General features: G+C 38.0%; 1 protein-coding gene across 1 annotated transcript in view; it reads left to right on the plus strand.

Moving 5' to 3' along the window:
• The window catches only part of GMCL1 (germ cell-less 1, spermatogenesis associated), a 53626-nt gene extending 33523 nt beyond the window's left edge, over window positions 1–20103 (plus strand). Inside the window, exons 11-14 of the mRNA XM_007970346.3 lie at window positions 3214–3289; window positions 7878–8023; window positions 10210–10297; window positions 17622–20103. Of these exons, the coding sequence (XP_007968537.2) occupies window positions 3214–3289; window positions 7878–8023; window positions 10210–10297; window positions 17622–17717 (406 nt within the window). The 3' untranslated portion in view covers window positions 17718–20103. The remainder of the gene's footprint in view (window positions 1–3213; window positions 3290–7877; window positions 8024–10209; window positions 10298–17621) is intronic.
• The last annotated feature ends 267 nt before the right edge of the window (window positions 20104–20370 follow it).

Below are 20370 nucleotides of genomic sequence, written 5' to 3' on the forward strand. Positions count from 1 at the left end.
CTTAAAGGAAAGAGGTATAGTGTTTTGTAATTCACAGAACTTTTATATTTGTGATTTGATCCTTCTGCTAGCTTCTTAATATATAGGTATTATGAAGAGACTGAGTATACAGAAAGACCTTTGAAGTTTAATTTTTTGCCCCTGATCTCTTTGAACTCATTTTTATATACCAAAGACTTTTTTTGAGTAATGACCTAATTATAAGTTTTCATCCAAACAGTAAGTGTATGAAAGTATTACATAAATTCATGATGATTATGAGATTTTTATTATCCAGGATCCTAGTTTCTACTTTGATTATAATTATATATTTTTTCAAATATATTTCCAGTGTATTTATCCAGCATAAATAATAGTAAGATTGTTGAGGCTGGGCGTGGTGGCTCATACCTGTAATCCCAGCACTTTGAGGGGCCAAGGTGGGCGGATCACCTGAGGTCAGGAGTTCAAGACCAGCCTGACCAACATGGAGAAACCCCGTCTCTACTAAAAATACAAAATTAACCGGGTGTGGTGGCACATGCCTGTAATCCCAGCTACTCAAGAGGCTGAGGCAGGAGAATTGCTTGAACCTGGGAGGTAGAGGTTGCGGTGAGCCAAGATTGCGCCATTGCACTCCAGCCTGGGCAACAAAAGCGAAACTCCGTCCCAAAAATAAATAAGAAAAAAAAAGGTTGTTGAAATACAAATAATAAATTGAAACCAAAAAATGAGCTATTTAATGAAATTGAGAACTGAAGCATTTTGTAGTATATGAAGTAACAATGAGCTATTTAATGGAATTGAGAACTGAAGCATTTTGTAGTATATGAAGTAACAATGAACTGTTTAATGGAATTGAGAACTGAAGCATTTTTGTAGTGTATGAAGTAGCTTATAAATCATCCTATATCTTCTGTATATTCAATTTTTAGATTTTGGATGTTCTTTACTTTTCAAGATTTTCCTCACCCATATCCTTATTGAGGGTAATATAGAGTCTCATCTAAGATACTGCACTAGAATAAGTGTTTAGTTTTTTGCCTAAAAGGTACAGTCATTCTGGGGGGATTGGTTTCAGGACCCCTGCGTATACCAAAATCCACACATACTCTAGTCCCACAGTTGTTTAGTCCTGCAAAACCCACATATACAAAAAGTTGGCTCTCCATATACAAGTGGGATTTCACATCCCACAAATACTGCTTTTTTTTTTTTTTTTTTTTCCTAAGACGGAGTCTCTGTCGCCCAGGCTGGAGTACAGTGGCGCAGTCACAGCTCACTGCAAGCTCCGCCTCCCAGGTTCACACCATTCTCCTGCCTCAGCCTCTCCAGCCACTGGGACTACAAGCACCCACCACCATGCCCGGCTAATATTTTTGTATTTTTAGTAGAGACGGGATTTCACCATGTTAGACTGGATGGTCTCAATCTCCTGACCTCGTGATCCGCCCTCCTCGGCTTCCCAAAGTGCTGGAATTATAGGCATGAGCCACCGCGCCTGGCCAAATAGTGCATTTTTTATTTGATTTTGGTTGAGAAAAATCTGTGTATAAATGGACCCAAGCAGTTCAAACCTGTTGTTCAAGGGTCAACTGTGTATGATTATATTCCCGCTTAGGAAATATTCTGTTCAGCAGATAAACCAAGCATCTGCTCACTGCTGCAGGACTGCTAAAGTGAGGAAGACACTATATTCCCTGGATGCTAGGTTATAATCTGATGTCAAGTCTCCCTCTGGGGTTCTCCTCATAAAACTCTCGTTTACATTGCCAAGAAGGTTATCTTTCTAAAACGGCAATAAAACTGTGTCACTCCTCTGCTTAAATATGTCCAGGGATATTTGATGATAGTTAAGGGATTATAGTATTGGTATTCAAAATTGTTGAAGCTAGATGGTAAGAAAATTTGGCTCATTACACTGTTTTCTCTGCTTTCATATGTTTGCAGTTTTTCATAATAAAAAATTTTAAAGTTACAGAATAAATGCTTGAGAACTAGTTACCTACAAGAGCAGTTGAAACTTATTAGCATGACCTGTGGGAACTGTCAGCATTCTATCCCAGATGTGTTTAGCTCCATCTCCTTTCATGTTCATCTGCACTAAATGTGCACTAAATTCTTATATTCGTATGCTGCAGCTGTATTAAATTCCTTTACATTTGGTTTTCTGTTATGCTCCAGTTCCTTTTTATCCACTATTTCTTCTGCCTGGAATACTCTTAGCCCTCCTTAGAATTCACCCCTCACCTCCACCTCACCCAACAAGCTTCCACTCAGGCACAAATAATATTTACTCTCTAATGATCCCCCTCTAACCATGGGCAATAAATCTGTACCTTCTTCATGCTCTTAACATCACAAACCACAAACTATTAATGTTATTATAATTATTATAATATTTAATGTTATAATAATTATTATAATATAATACCGTATTATAATTATTACTTATGTCTAATTCCCTACTAAACTGAGCTCTTGGATATCAAGGACATGTTTTATTAGTCTTATTTACACTTATTTATTTATTGTATTTGTTTCATTATTTTATTATCTATTATATATGCTATTATTGCACCCAATTTCTAGGCACTTCATGTTGTGAATGAGTATATGAATGAATGTATTGTATTGCTATTATCATTTGGAATTATGAAGCTAATAATAATACTATATTTATTACAACTTGAGATAACAGTGTTTCTCTTAATTTATTAAGGTTTTTAAACTAGGGAACCAAGTAAAGACTTAACTGATAAAATTCTACATTTTCTATTAAATATTGATTTTGCATACTTACACTACATGAAAAATGGTTTGCATGTGAAACAAGTAATGTTAAGTGGTAGGTGATATCAAGTCACATCTTATTTACAGAAATAATAGATTTTAACTTGTTTTACTTAGTAGACTTTTGCTTTTTTTTTTTTTTTTTTTTTTTTTGGCAAATAGAATTTTTCAGTTTTTCTTTTCCTCTTCTCTGGTTTGACTGAGCCCTAATAAAAGTAGTCCAGAAGTCAGGGCAATAAGTGAAACATAGAAGATATTAAATCTTTTTTATCTAGCAAAGGTAATGGACTAAATTTAATCAACACATTGTTATTTTTATCTGTACCACAAAAATTTATTTTTAAATCTGGTAGCAAGATTTTCTGTCCTTAACTCATAGTTCTTTTTAAATTATTAGTTGCATATTTTCTATGAGAGTTCATGTTTTATGTATATTTTTAGGCCTCAAGAAATCAATAAAGAAGAACTAGAGGGAAATAGCATGAGGTGTGGTAGAAAGCTTGCCAAAGATGGTGAAGTAAGTATGGGTTGTGACTGTTAATATTCTCATACAAATTGTATTATCAGCACATCCTGCACCTGTAAGTAATAATCATGACACTTGTCATACCTCAGAAGAGCTTGTATACTTTCTGTAGCATGATCTTCTGGGAAAGGCGTTACAGCCACCACACTCAGTAGTGATTGATTACTTGGCCTTGTATGAGAATGCTGAACTTAAATTTTGAGTTCAGATAAGAGATACAAGAAGAGGGTCCCTTAGCAATCCGAAATTAAGATAAAGAAGAAATTGTGAGGGATCTGTTACATAGTCTTAAAAGTGATTCTGTGTTACAGTTATCCTAAATCAAGGACATTCAGATCCATTGATTGTTACCCACATTAGGAATTACCTTTTCTTGGCCAGGCACGGTGGCTCACACCTATAATCCCAGTACTTTGGAAGGCTGAGGTGGGCAGATCGCTTGAGGCCAAGAGTTCAAGACCAGCCTTGCCAACATGGTGAAACCCTGTCTCTACTGAAAATACAAAAGTTAGCCAGGCATGGTGGTGCGTGCCTGTAAACCCAGCTACCAGGGAGGGTGAGGCACAAGAATCACCTGAACTTGGGAGGCGGAGGTTACAGTGAGCCAAGATCATGCCACTGTACTCCAGCCTGGCTGGAGAAACCCCATCTCAAAAAAAAAAAAAAGATATTTTTTCATTATCACCCAATATAAATGTATATAAGTGAAAGAACAGTATTTAAAAACAATACTTATCCCTGTGCATCCAGAGATTCTTTTTTCTATTTAATACTTTTATTGTTATTTTTTATTTAGAGACAGGCTGTCCCTCTGTCACCCAATCGGGAGTGCAGTGGCGTGACCACAGCTCACTGCAGCCTTTACCTCCCAGGCTCAAGCACTCCTCCCATCCCAGCATCCCAAATAGCTGGAATTACAAGCATGAACCACCATGCCCAGCTATCTATTTAATATTTTTTTTAAAAAAAACTGACTGTGGCTGGGCGTGGTGGCTCACGCCTATAATCCCAGCACTTTGGGAGGCCAAGGCAGGCAGATCACACCATCAAGAGATCAAGACCATCCTGGCCAACATGGTGAAACCCCATCTCTACTAAAAACACAAAAATTAGCTGGGCGTGGTGGTGCACACCTGTAGTCCCAGCTACTCGGGAGGCTGAGGCAAGAGAATCGCCTGAACCCAGAAGGCAGAGGTTGCAGTGAGTTGAGATCACACCACTGTGCTCCAGCCTGGTGACAGAGCGAGACTCCGTCTCAAAAACAAAACAAAACAAAACAAAACAACTGATTGTATCCTATTCAATTGATTTTACAATCTACTAATGGGACATGAACTACATTTTTAAATATTCCCCCCCCAACTAATTATAATTTTTATTTTTTAAAAAAAATCAGCCTTATATAGATACCCATTTGGTTATTTCTATCCCAAACTTTTCCTCATTTTTACTTTATTTATTTTTAATTTTTAAAAGTTGATTGTTTTATGTTTGCATTGGTTGACTGATTGGCAGTATCTCAATGTGTCGCCCAGGCTGGAGTGCAGTGGCACAATCATTGCTCACTGCAGCCTCAGTGCTCTGAACTGAAAGCAATCCTCCTACCTCAGTCTGTGGAGTAGCTGAGACCGCAGACACATGCCACCACACCCAGCTAATTTTATTTTTTACTATTTGTAGAGATGGGGGTCTCCCTATGCTGCCCAGGCTGGTCTCAAATTCCTGGGCTCAAGAGATTCTCCTGCCTTAGCCTCCCAAAGTGCTGGGATTACAGGCGTGAGCCACCATACCCAGCCTATGTTTGCCTTTATATTATGATAGATGTTCAGAGTGTAAAAGAATAGTTTTCTTTAGTTCACATTTTTCCTTTTTGCTGCTTCCAGATCTTGTTGTTACTTTGAAGCAAATGCTTCTACTGTACCACCTACTACCCTTATTATGGCCATAATTCACTGAGCTCACTGCCTTTTCTTTTCTTTTCTTTTCTTTTTTTTTTTTTTTGAGACAGAGTCTCACTCTGTTGCCCAGGCTGGAATGCAGTGGCACAATCATGACTCACTGAAGCCTTGACTTCCTGGGCTCAAGTGATCCTCCCACCTGAGCCTCCCAAGTAGCTGGGACTACAAGCATGCACCACCACGCCTGGCTAATTTTTTTAAATTTTTTGTAAAGACGAGGTCTCACTAGTTGCCCAGGCTGGTCTCAAACTCCTGGGCTCAAGTGGTCCTCCTACCTTGGCCTCCCAAATTGTTGAGATTACAGGCGTGAGCCACCACGTCCAGCCCTCATTACCTTTCTTTATCACTATTCTTATTATCAGTCTTGATGATTTCAATATCTCTATTCCTTGACCTTCCTTCCCCCATGCTCTTGTGCTCCACCCTACCTCAGGCATCCATTCCCATGAGCATACCCTTGCATTATTAATTACTACACCACCTTCAAAATCTCCATTTCAGGCATCCCGTTTTCAGACCCCACCTCATCTTTCTAGCTCATTCGCTCTAGCACCTGGACTCCAACAATTTTTTAACCCCATTTGGCTATATAATACATTATTTTTGCAACCTTTCCCTATCACCTTTCTGACCACATTTCTACTTCTTTCTTTGCCTGACTTATATTTTATGTTCCATCTTAAAATTGGTCACTTGCTTATACTCTTTTAACTTTTCTTTTTCCTCTTTGACATGTTAAACTCACCTGGCTAAACCCCAACTCTTGTTAAGGGTTGCACTCCATGCTTGCATCCAGACAGATGAATGTGATTAAAGACAAACACCATACCCCATTAGGTTCCACTTGAATGTGGTAACCATGAATTTCAAGTAGGTTAGTGCTGCATCATGATCTGTCTGCATTTCCCTAGTGAACTGATCCTCCCATTAGCTGAGATAAGTCATACCTTCTCTCCTCAAAAGGGCAATACTCTCACCCTTATTCTTACCTGATGGCCTTGCTGCCTAATGCAATGAAAAGAGAATCTGTACATCCTCTTACCAGTAGTTCTGCCAGTCTACCTGCATCTATAGCTATGCGCTATGCTTTTCCTCTTATTAGAAAAATGAACTGCCTGCTTCTTAGTCCATTCCCTCTCTTTGTACTGGACTCTATCCATGCTCACCTATTCAGAACCTTTGCTCCAGCCAGGCACAGTGGTATGCACCTGCAGTTCCAGCTACTTGGGAGGCTTAGGTGGAAAATTGCTTGAACCCAGGAGTTAGAGTTCAGCCTGGGCAACATAGAGAGACCTTGTCTCTAAAAAAAAAAAAAAAAAAAAAAGATTTGCCCTTACAGTTATCACCTCACCTCTGCTAGGGCAGAAACTGTATGTTATTTACTGCTATGATTCCATTGCTTAGAGGAGTGCCTGGCATATAATATGTGCTCAATAAATATCAGTTAATACTGAATTGCAATCCAGGGTGTCAGCCAAACACTTGAAGCCCTAACTACTTCTCTCTATCACACCACCTTATCTGATACTCTCACATTAACTATTAGCTGATAGAATAAACAAACTCGTGAACCCCATGATGGTATTTACATAACCCAATTATGTGTCACTTAAGGTATTTTAGAGTATTTTTAAAGCAAGGAGATTTTAATGGGTTCTTAGTTACCCCCATCTAGATTCTTAGTGCTCTAAGCTATATAGTCACATAGAGTTACAGCGAAAAGCCTTATTAGTGCTTCGCACAGTGGCTTATGCCTGTAATCCCAGCACTTTGGGAGGCTGAGGCGGGCGGATCACAAGATCAGGAGTTCAAGACCAACCTGGCCAACATAGTGAAACCCTGTCTCTACTAAAAATACAAAAAAAAAAAGACCAGACGCAGTGGCTCTCGCCTGTAGTCCCAGCACTTTGGGAGGCTGAGGCGGGCAGATCACCTGAGGTCGGGAGTTCAAGACCAGCCTGACCAACATGGAGAAACCCCGTCTCTATTAAAAATACAAAATTAGCCGGGCATGGTGTTGCATGCCTGTAATCCCAGCTACTCGGGAGGCTGAGGCAGGAGAATCGTTTGAACCCAGGAGGCGGAGGTTGTGGTGAGCCGAAATCATGCCATTGCACTCCAGCCTGGGCAACTAGAGCAAAACTGTGTCTCAAAAAACAACTACAACAACAACAACAAAAATTAGCCGGGCGTGGTGGCAGGAACCTGTAGTCCCAGCTACTTGGGAGCCTGAGGCAGGAGAATCACTTGAACCTGGGAGGTGGAGGTTGCAGTGAGCCGAGATAATGCCACTGCACTCCAGCCTGAGTGACAGTGAGACTCCATCTCAAAAAAAAAAAAAGCATTGTTATTTATGGTAGAATTGCAGTATGAAGAGATAAGGAAACTAATCATGAAGAGGAAAGTAGCTTAGAGAATTATGATCATAAGGGCCGCTTTTCTGGCATAGATGTATGTATAGTTTGGGGTGATAAGCCTGAAGAAAAAGTCACTGACAAAAAGTCAACCACTCATGAGGGAAATACTTGTAATGAGTTAGAGACAAAAGACATTTTGAATTTTTTATTTTTGACTTGCTAATATGATAAACTGAAGTAAGTCTTCTTTCTTGTATTTTTTAGTACTGCTGGCGTTGGACGGGTTTTAACTTCGGCTTTGACCTACTTGTAACTTACACCAATCGATACATCATTTTCAAACGCAATACACTGAATCAGCCATGTAGCGGATCTGTCAGTTTACAGCCTCGAAGGAGCATAGCATTTAGGTAGGATGAGATTCCCCACCCCACTCCTCCTCACTCCAGAGGAAATGTAAGAAATAAAACCTTGATAATTTACACCAACATTAGTAGAACTTTGGTAAGCTATAGTATATGTGAAAGTGGTAGGAAATGACGAGGCTCCATTCCTGTGAAATGTATTGTCGGTAATCAGAATCATAAGATCTAGTATGTCAGGGAGAATGAATAGGCTGGAATATATACCAATAGGGAATATCAGCCTTGAAGTTATCGCCTTGTTGCTATTCCTAGCAAATAAAAGGTCCAGACTGTTGAAATATGTAGCAAGGTATGTTTCCAGGAAAACATGTATTATCCTTAACTTTTTAAAGGATTTAATATGTTAAACTTTGCCCAGTGGTTGCTAGCAATCTTTTTCTGAGAGGATACCAGAAGCTGACAAATTGGACAATAGCTTAATGAACATATGATTTAAAAGTCATATGTTTATACTTACTTTACACCAAATACAGAAATTAACTCAAAATGGATCAAAGATCTAAGCATAAGAACTAAAACTATTAAATTCTTGGAAGAAAACATAGGGGGAAAGCTTCCTAACGATTGATTTGGCAGTGATTTCTTCCATAATACACCCAAGCACAGGCAACAAAAGAAGCAATAGATAAAATTGGATTTCATCAAAATCACAAACCTATGTATCAGAGGACAGTGAAAAGGCAACCCGGGGAATGAGAGAAGATACTTGTAACCATACATTTGACAAGACATGAATACCCAGAATATACAGAAAATTCCTACAACTCTATAATTTAAAAAGAAAACTCAACTCAAAAATGGGCCAAAGACTTGCATAAACATTTTTCCAAAGAACATATACAGATGGCTAAAAAACACATGAAAAGATGCTCAACATTACTAATTAGGGAAATACAAACCAAAACCACAATGATCTTTCACTTCACACCTATTGGGATGGCTATTAATAAAAACAGAATAGAAAAAACAACAACAAAAGTAACAGGTGTTGGTAAGGATGTGGAGTATTTAGAATCCTTGTGCACTGCTCGTGGCCATATAAAATGTCACAGACACTATGGAACATGGTATATCGCTTCCTCAAAAAAATTGAACAGAATTACCATACAATCAAGCAATTTCTCCTCTGAGTATAGACCCAGAAGAATTGAAAATAGGGACTTAGGCTGGGCGCGGTGGCTCACGCCTATAATCCCAGCACTTTGGGAGGCTGAGGCGGGCAGATCACAAGGTCAGGAGATCGAGACCATCCTGGCTAACACGGTGAAACCCCGCCTCTACTAAAAATACAAAAACCTTAGCTGGGCGTGGTGACGGGCACCTGTAGTCCCAGCTACCTGGGAGGCTGAGGCAGGAGAATGGCGTGAACCTGGGAGGCAGAGCTTGCAGTGAGCCGAGATTGCACCACTGCCCTCCAGCCTGGGTGACAGAGCAAGACTCCGTCTCAAAAAAAAAAAAAAAAAAGAAAATAGGGGCTTAAACAGATATTTTTGTATGCTTATGTTCATAACAGCGTTATTCACAATAGCCAAAAGGTGGAAGCAGCCCACATGTTCACTGACAGATGCTAGAGAAACAAAATATGGTACATACATAAAAGAGAACATTGTTTAGCCTTGAAAAGGAAGGAAATTCTGATACATGCTAAACATGGATGAACCTGGAAGACATGCCAAGTGAAATAAGCCACTCACAAAAGCACAAATATAAAATTCCACTCCATATATGAAGTACCTAGAGTAGACAAATTCATAGGTACAGAGGGTACACTGGTGGTTGCCAGGGCCTGAGGGAAGGGAAAGTGGGGAGTTAGTGTTTAATGGGTAAGGAGCTTCAGCGAGGGAAAATGAAAATGTTCTAGAGATGGGTACAGAACAATGTGGAAATATATTTAATGCCACAGAACTATATACTTTAAAATGGTTAAAATGATAAATGTTATGTATATTTTACAACAGTAAAAACATTTATAAATTATTTCTCTTGGCCAGATATGTGTAATAGCACAGGCTTGTCACTGAATGCAGTCAGATTACAGTTTGAAAAGACTTCCTGAAAGTCTTTTATCAAATAAAAAACAGAGAAAAAAGTAAATATGAAAGTGAGGAAGGGCTTATTTAATCTGTGGTTTAAAAATCCTGTGTTTATTTATTTATTTTTTTAAATCCTAGATTACGTTTGGCTTCTTTTGATAGTAGTGGAAAACTAATATGTAGTAGAACAACTGGCTATCAAATACTTACACTTGAAAAGGATCAGGTATGTTCGATTATCTTCTGGTATGTCATTATAATATTTGTCTTTTGAATCCTCTTTTGAAAATTCTTAAGTAGAATTAACATTAAAGTGATGGCATTTTGACCTAAAAGTTGGTTTGAAAGCCTTTTGAAGGTAAAGATGAAAGTACCACGTTCACTTATGCATAACTGACCCCATCCCAATGGAAGCATAATTGGGAGAAAAAAAGAAAACACTATTTGAGGGGCAGGGAAACGCTGATTATAAGGCAATAATCGTTTATCCTGAATATCATCAGCAGCACTAAAATTCATTCCGAAAATTTTAGGAACTTAAGTGCTTTATCCATTGTGTACATAGTGCATTTATTTATACATTCACAGCAGGCGCCTTGAAGACAATCCTGTATGTCTCCAAAGCTCCTTAATATCGTAAGAGCATTATTCTCTAGCCCATTAGGTTCGTAAGATGGCAAACTCTGTATTGTTCCCCAGATTATCTCCAAAGCCATTTATTTATTCATACATCACACACTTGGAGAAGTTTCAAAGTGTCATGATGAGAAAGTAGACCATTTTTAAAAGTAAAATTGAAAGCTGTTAAAATATTGAGGAAGTTTATTTCTATTAAAACTAATCATCATTCCAAAAGGCATAATGTTTTATTAAAGGATTCAAAGCTCGTTATAGTTTACATAAATTATGAGAAGTTAGTAGTTTTCCTCAGACTGAAGAGACTATCGTAGAACATCCTTAGCATTGCAAGTAACCCTGGAAGTGATCATTGTAACCTCACATGCCATATGAGAACTTCTTTTAATAGCATTCTACAGACGGTCATCCACTCATTGTTGAAACTCTAGCCGACCCCCATCTTACATGAAAGGTAGTAGGTAGGAATGTCCATTTCAAGGCAGATATATAATGAGAAAGTTCAAATCTGCCTCCATCAGAATTCTCTGTTGGTCCTTCTTGTACCCTCTGCAGCTGAATAGACAATGACTATCTTTATCTTCTACCTGAAACTTCATGAAAAATACCATCATGGCTCAATCCCAGCCAGAGACCTAAAAATGCACCAGGCCAAGATAGTAGTTGTATTCCATATGTTCCTTCAGCAAACATTTGTGTCCCCACCATGTGCTTGGTTCTCAGCTAGGAGTAGAAGAAATAAAGACAGGCTTGTGTTAATGTAGACTAGTGTAAGTAGCATCATAGAATGAGCTCAGAGTGTGCAACCTTGAGGGAGAAGACTCTAACCTGTAACTGAGCAGTTGCCGGGGTTGGGGGTGGTTATTGGAGGAGGAAGAGAAAGAAAGACAGCTCAGGGAAAGCATCGTCTCCTGGAAAAGTGTTAAAGTCAATGCATACCTGAACCAAGCCTCAAACGGTGAGTAAGATGGAAGCAAGGGAATACACGGGTCATTCAAGGAACTGAAAGACGGTTGGAAGAGTTCAGTATAACTAGAGCCAGGGCATAAGGGCTGTGGATGAAGTTTGGAAGATTTACTTTGGGAGTTGTGTGTTTCATATAGGTTATGGATGCTGTAGAAAGAACGGAAAATATAAGTCAGCTGAAATAACAATCATACATGTACCACTCAGATACATTGCTGAGTTTTTTCTTCACCTGTATCTGTTTTGCAAAATTGGATCACAGTAGATTAGCTATTTTGTAACCTGCTTTTTTTTAATGGTGAAATATATATATATATATATTTAGAATTCACCAGCTGGATTCAACTTAGATGATCCCAGTTTTTTGGCAGCATCTAAAAGCAGCATGCTCAGGAGCCAGTTGAACATGCGCTTTCTTCTTTCCATCAGCCCTGATCACGGTGTTGATCTTGGCCACCTCGGTGTCATAGAGCTCCTCCACAGCCTGTTTGATCTTATGCTTTTTGGCCTCGACATCCACAGTGAACACAAGTGTGGTGTTGTCTTCTGTCTCCTTCATGGCCAACTCAGTGGTTGGGGAGAACTTGTTGGCTGCATAGTGGTCAGGCCTGGGGAAGAGGCAAAGTAGGGTTACCTGGCCTGGGCCCAGTAGAAGAAAGGCTTAGTCCTGTTTCAGAGCCCAAGGCCAGGAGAACCTAGATGCATCAGACAGTGAGGTAGTAATTGTAATCTACTTTTTTTTTTCCACTTTGTTGTACATAGCTTTTCTTGTCAATAAATATATATTCACAGCATCATTTTTATGAACTGCATAATATTAGTTGTTTTGGCTATACCATAATTTAGATAATTCCTCTTTATTGGATAAAGTTGTTTCTCATTTTTTTCAATACTATAGGAAATATACGTATATCTTTGTCCGTTTTTATGATATTTTAAAAGCGTAAATTCCAAGTAGAATTCTTGTTGCATGGTACATACAATTTTCTAATGGACAAATTGCCCTCCAAAGGTACTGTCCAATTGATACTGCCCCCCGGCAGCAGTATAGGAGAGTATACCCGATATTGTGTCTTCTCATTCTTTTTCATCTCTATCCCAGTGTAGTAAATGTGAAAACAAATATTTGTTTTAACTTTCATTTCTTTTTTATTTGTTTGTTTTGAGACAGAGTCTTGCTCTGTCGCCCAGGCTGGAGTGCACTAATTTTTGTATTTAGAGTAGGGTTTCACCATGTTAGCCAGGCTGGTCTTGAACTTCTGGCCTCAAGTGATCCACCTGCCTTGGCCTCCCAAAGTGCTGGGATTACAGGTGTGAGCCACCATGCCTGGCCCTTAATTTTCAATGTTCATTTCTTTGGTTAGTGTATGGTTGGGTTTTGTTATGCTTATTGAACACATCATCTCATGTAAACTGACAGCTTATATTGTTTCTGTTAAATTTTTTATTAAAATGTTCATTTTTTTCTTGCTAATTTTTAACAGCTTTTATATATTAAAAATACTAACATTTGTGATAGTCTGTAGTTTTTACTTTTTCTCTTTTTTTTTTTGGGACAGGTTGTCACTCTGTCACTCAGGCTGGAGTGCGGTGGTACAATCTTAGCTCACTGCAGCCTCCACCTCCTGGGCCTCACAAGTAGCTGAGACTACAGGCTCGCACCACCACGCCCAGCTAAATATTTTTGTATTTTGTTATAGAGACGAGGTTTTGCCACGTTGCCCAGGCTGGTCTGGAATTCCTGGGCTCAAGTGATCCATCTGCCTCGGCTTCCCAAAATGCTGGGATTACAGGCATGAGCCACCATGCCCAGTCTTTACATTTTTGTCATTTGTCTTTTCAACCTTCAAAACAATCTATCTTTTTCTTTTATGATTTGTTTTTTTGGTGTGACCCTTAGGCCCCCATTTTACTAGGATTATATAAATAGTCATCTATATATTTTTCTGTTCTTTTTATGGCTTAATTTTTTACTTTGGAGTATTTGACGATGTATCTGAAATGTACTGGATGTATCAGTGTGTTTGAAATGCCTTATTGTACATGAAATACTTATAAACTTGCTTTCATTTCTGGACTTTGTGTTTTATTGATTTCTTTGTTATGAAGACAAGCCTAATTGTTTTAATTAGGCTAACTTTAAAATACATTTTAATATTTAGTAATGCAAAACCACCTTCATTTTTCTTTTTTCAAAAATCTCTCAGTTCTTTTTGCATGATTATTCTCCTGTATGGGATGTAGAATCATTTTGCTAAGTTTCCTTTCAAAAATTCCTGTGGGGATTTTAATTTATATGATTAAATATGTAGAGTAGTTTGTGGACAGTTGATGTCTTCCTTTCTGGAATATGGTATTTTCTACATTTATTTAGGTCTTCTCTTATGTCTCTCTCTAAAATTTGTAGTTTTTCCCATATTGTTCCTGTATTATTTCCTAGAAGTATAATGTTTAGTATTTTTTTTTGTTATTTTTTTTTGAGATGGAGTCTTGTTCTGTCGCCAGGCTGGAGTGCAGTGGCGTGATCTCAGCTCACTGCAACCTCCGCCTCCTGGGTTCAAGCGATTCCCCTGCCTCAGCCTCCCAAGTAGCTGGGATTACAGGCACATGCCACCATGCCCCACTTTTTTGTATTTTAGTAGAGACGGGGTTTCACCATGTTGGCCAAGATGGTCTCAATCTCCTGACCTTGTGATCCGCTGTCCTCGGCCTCCCAAAGTGCTGGGATTACAGGCGTGAGCCACTGCGCCCAGCCAGTATTTTACATTTCAATTGCTAATATGAAATGAATCATTTGTTCTAATAGTTTTTGATAATGTAACAAAGGTAGTGAATTATGTATATTTATTTTGTAACTGTCTGTCTTATAAGACCATGCTAAATGAATTTTCACTATAGAAGGTTCCCTCAGACGGCAATGTGTAGGAAGGATTCAAGATATGATAATGGCAATAAAACAATTTATTGATTATATAGGTATAATTCAGATTAAAAGTGATGAGAACCTTAAAGAATGTAGCAGTGAAGATGAAAATATTGATGGGTTCTGGAAATAAAGTGGTGCAACTGAGAATTTGATTCTTAATCGTGTGTGTGCATGAGGAAATGTCAGATGGTTCATGGTTTTCTGATTTGGGCAATTTGATTTATAGTAGTAGTTTTACCTGAGATTTGAATTATAGGAAGGAAAACATGACGTAGTGTTGGTGATGGTGAAGAGATGATGAATTCCGTTTAGGGCACGTTTAATTTGAGAACATCAAGGTGAAAATTTGATAGGCTGGTTAATAAATGGATTTGGAGTTTACAAGTAATGCCTGAACTAGAAATAATAATTGGATGAGATAACATTCAGGAAATGTGCAGAGAATATGACACGATAGAACCCTAGTGATCACTGGTATTTAAGAGATGGGCAAAAAAGGTAACCTGGTGAGACATTCAAAAGCTGGGATGGGGAATCAAAGCCAAATTGCAGGCTTGGCATGGTAGCATATGCCTGTAATCCCAGCACTTTGGGAGGCCGAGGCAAGAGGATTGCTTGAGACCAGGAGTTCAAGACCAGCCCTGGCAACATAGCGAAACGCTGTCTATACAAAAAATTAAAAAATTAGCCAGGCATGGTGGCATGTGCCTGTAGTACCACCAACTCAGAAACTGAGGCAGGAGGATCACTTGAGCCTGGCAGGCTGAGGCTGCAATAAGCCGTGATCATGCCACTGCACTCCAGCCTGGGTGACAGTCAGGCCCTGTCTCCAGACAAAAACAGACAAACAAAAAACACTACCAACAACAACAAATACCTAGAAACTTAATTTTTTAAGCCGAATTGTAAGAGTGAAAGTGGAGGTGGCCCAGAAAGAAAGAAAGGAAGGGATAGATAGTAGCCAATAGTTGAGGGTTTGAATTTGAGTTACTTTATAACTAAGTAAAGATTATTTAATAGTGAGTTGTATTTTTAGATCTTGGAATTTAGACATATAAGATAGAATGTGGGGGAAGTAATAGAGGAATAGTATAGAATAAGTTGCAGAAACCTCAAAGAAGCAGGGATCTCTACATAGAGATGAATAACTAATTATCTGGAAGTAGAAGTGGGGACCTAGGAGGATGCTGCTGCTCTGCTGCTGTGATATGTGGGCTCCACAGCTTCCATCCATAGTGGAATAATGACAATAGAACTTTGCTGTAAAAGTACTTCAATGCAAATGCAGATGCAGATTGAACCTTTAGGTGAAGCAACACATTTGATGAAGCTAGGATCAACCTATCCTGTTTGGGAATGGAGAATGGGGATTAATACAATTTAATATTCAAAAATTGGTGTGTCCATTCAGCCAAATGATATCCACATGGCTTCCTTCTTTCTCCAGAGTTGGCCCTTTGACCTGCCCTTCCCTGCCTCAATCTTAACTATATTCAAATACCAGAAGGCTAATCTTCCTCAGAAGCTTTTAGTTATTAGGTACAGAATCTTAATTTTTATCATCAGATATACATATCATCAAAGCATTTGTCCTCAACAAATTTGGTAAATGTGCCTTCATCCAGATTATTGATATAAATTTTGACTAGGTCAGGATGTCTCAAGTATCTGAAGACCAACCATGCTTTGGCATCGTTCCTCTCTGGTGACATTGTTAGCACAATCAGTCTAGGTGATGGCCTCCCCTGATTTTGTTCACTGATGTCTATTTAAAATACCACTTTCCCTCATATATATGTAGAGAGAGATTGTGTGTGTGTGTGTGTGTGTGAGAGAGACATTTGTACTCTCTACCTTCTTTATTCAAATTTATCTGCTTGTTCCCTCAACACAGAAGCTGTGTCCAGTGAGTCTGCTTCAGTCACTCAAATATTCTAGTTTTAGTCCCTCTTCATGCAGGAATACATGCCTCAGTAAAAAATTAAAACTTTGGATTTAAACAGTGTTTAATAGTATCTTACCCAGAATAAATAAAGTGTAACTAATGCATACTATTGCGGAGAGTGTATGCCAGACATTTAAAATGTAGGAATTTTCATTTTAGTGTTTCCTCTTTTACTCTGAGGATTGATTCTGTTTAGCAAATGCTTCTAGTAGAGGATATATGAGGTTCCAAACAGAGATCTGTAGCATCAGGGATGTTATATTTGTGTAGTGTCAACTCCTGTCTCTGGGAGTTCTGAGCATTCTTGTGTGTGTTGATGTAACTGAACCTGAAATTGCTTTTCCATGATAATGCATTTTATGTTTCAGGAGACAAATTACATGTTTGTCATAGGGACAGTGGGAAATCTTAAACAATAGTAGGAACCCTGCTTTTTGGTGATGATAATGACTCCCGACCCTCATCCCAGTGATTTGCTGTACCCAACGGCCATCAGAAATCAAAGCCCAGTAGCCGGGCACATTGGCACCTGCCTGTAGTCCCAGCTACTCAGGAGGCTGAGGCAGGAGGATGAGACAGGAAGATCTCTTGAGCCCAGGAGTTCAAGGCCAGCTTGGGCAATATAGAAAGACCCTATCTCATTTTTTTTTAATAACTATTTTTTAAAAGGAAATAAAATGTTTAAAACATTGAAGTCAAGTGAGAAGTTTATGTGTTTGTAGACATTGTATCTGTTCACAAAATATGTAAGTATTTGATAGAAATTTTTGCAATAATGAAAACAACTACCATTATTGAGTACACAATAGATAGCTGGCTTTGTGAAACTCCCTGTGCATTGTCTCATGTAATCCTCCTGTAAGTCAGGTACTCTTATTGTCCCCATCTTACAGTGAGGAAGCTGCATTTGACAAGGTCACACAGCTAGTGGGTGGGAATTTGGAGAGTGGAGTTGTGGATCTCAGACTCAGGACAGTATCTCCTTTGGTTCACTCAGTTCAACAGTTTGGTTTTTTTGTTTTTATTTTTAAGCTATTGCTATCTACTTGTCATTAAATCTACAAATCTGTCTTATAGGAACAAGTGGTGATGAACTTGGACAGCAGGCTTCTGATCTTCCCCTTATATATCTGCTGTAACTTCTTGTATATATCACCAGAAAAAAAGAATTGAAAATAATCGTCACCCAGAAAATACAGAAAACTGAAGATCTCATCAGTTGGAAACAGTAGCACTTTGAAAACTTTTTAGGCCAGTTTTAATTTAATGGCCCTACTGATACTCACATCTAAGGTGACTAACAATGACAAAGGCCTTACGAACTGTACGGACAATACAGAAGATTATTCTTATCCTCATTGCATTTCTATGCATATACGAAGAAACATTTTAAAGCCAAGAAAATATCTGTCAAACCATTTCTGTTAGAGCGATGTCAACTCATGGGCGTTTAATTTAGCATCAGTAGAAAATTGCTATAGGTAAATCTCACATTTATCTGCAACAAAATATAGATTTAATTTTTAGCTTAAACTTTCTTTCTGCCTTATGTTTGTGGACCTCAGTTATCCATCTGTAAATTTCTTTTTATTTGGCTAAAATAATCTAAAAGAATAATTCGGATGGCCAATTAGAAATGCTTTTTTCAGTTGGTGCATTTAAAGCTTTCCTTTAATATTTTCACCTGCTCATTATGATGCCTCCTTTTAGTTCATTATTTTTCCAGCTCACACTTGTTTTTAATCATTAAATATTTTTTTCCTGGTTTTGGAGACTAAACTGAGAAACTTTTTTTAAAACTTAAGCATTGTCATTGCTATTTTTTTAAATTAGGCTTTCTTAGGATTTTAAGAACAATGAAAGTTAGCTTCACACCTTCAAATGATCTTGAATGAAGGAAAAATCAGTTTGATTCCAAGGATATTTTTTGCCTTACATGGTCTTTTCTTTGACAGTCTGTACACCTTTATTATTAGGTTTAGAATTATTTATGTACCAGATATTATAGTTTTAAACATTTTAATATTCTCTGATCTTTAGAATTATTTATGTTCAAATTTTAGTTGGGAACTTTGTTTCCTACTTAAGCTCAGGACTTTATACCCTCTGAATTGAGTGCCTTTGAGTTACACATGCTAATAGAAATTTCATAGTAAATGTAAATAAGGTCAGAGGATCTAATATAGAACCTGATGATGAAGCATTAATGTAAAAATGGAACTTATTTTTGTCAAAAATGAGATGTACACTTGTCGTGATTTATATATGTTGACCTTTTGTGTTTATTACTGTTTTGAGAATAGCCATGTTCATTTTCTTTCCAGTTAGAGTAAGTACTTCTGTGGTTAATGTATATTTTTATTATGGTTTTTAAAATGGGAATCATTTTTATGTATCTGTGCAAATAATAAATGCCCATTTGGAAAAAGAGTAAGTAAGCTCTTACATAAAATGGACCAAAAAACCCCCCTTAACTGAAACCAAATTTTTTTTCTTTCTAGTTAGGTTTTTATTCCAACTCCTTTTAACTTTTGGAATTTATTAATAATTTTTTTCTTTCTTAATGATATGCCCATAGGTTCATAAATTGCTTTTGTTCTTTTAAAATTCATCCATTTGGTTTAACTTAAAGGAACCTTTTAAATGCCTCACCCTTGACCCTCAGAGCTGGAATTTAAATGTTTCTAATACAGTGATTTGGCTGTTATCAAGAGGTTACATTTCAGCTGGTCGTCAGCCGGGTGTGGTGGCTCACACCTATAAGCCACTTTGGGAGGCCAAGGCAGGCAGATCATTTGAGGTCAGGAATTTAAGACCAGCCATGACCAACATGGTGAAACCCCATCTCTATTAAATACACAAAATAAAAATTAGCCAGGCATGGTGGCACACGCCTGTAATCTCAGCTACTCAGGAGGCTGAGGCAGGAGAATCACTTGAACCCAGGAGGCAGAAGTTGCAGTGAGGGGAGATTGCACCATTGCACTCCAACCTGGACGACAGAGTGAGACTTCATCTCAAAAAAAAAAAAAAAGAGGTTACATTAATTATTTTTATATTTGACTATATTAGGTCTCTTTCATGGGAAGCTGTTGTTTTCTTTCTATCTCATTACTGTATAAGAGTTTCCTTACCCTTTATGTATTGAAATATATATAAATGCCAAACAAATTATTGGGATAATTACGTTTTTGCAAATCTTGGAAGTAAAGATAATGTTTGAGCATATTAATGAATAAAGTTAACTGTTTCATTTCACTTATATAAGTTAACTGGCCAAATTGGAATTGTATGTGGTTTCATCCATTGGTTCTGTCCTGGCCAAGTTGCTTATGTCATCCATAGACAGGATAATTCTTCAATCACAAGTAGGTTAATGTTCTTATTTGAGAAATTGATAATTGTCAGCTAGTAATTCACATTGGTAGTAAAGATGTGCTTTTGTTTTCTTACCAAATACTTTTATGTGTTTGCAGAGTTTGTTCTTTTCAATAGAAATATTTTCAATAAAGTGTTAATAGTGTAAGCTAAAGTATTATATAAACTATGGTTTATGAAAGCTTTGTGTTTTGTCAGCTTTTGTCTTACAGCCTCTACTATTTTTTTATGCTAGGGCTAGAAAACAACATTTATATTTTAAGAATGATTTGGCTGGGCGTGGTGGCTCAAGCCTGTAATCCCAGCACTTTGGGAGGCCGAGGCAGGCGGATCACAAGGTCAGGAGATCGAGACCATCCTGGCTAACACAGTGAAACCCCGTCTCTACTAAAAACACAAAAAACTAGCCGGGCGAGGTGGCGGGCGCCTGTAGTCCCAGCTACTCGGG

This window comes from Chlorocebus sabaeus, chromosome 14 (genome assembly GCF_047675955.1).
Source record: "Chlorocebus sabaeus isolate Y175 chromosome 14, mChlSab1.0.hap1, whole genome shotgun sequence".
Lineage (NCBI taxonomy): Eukaryota > Metazoa > Chordata > Mammalia > Primates > Cercopithecidae > Chlorocebus > Chlorocebus sabaeus.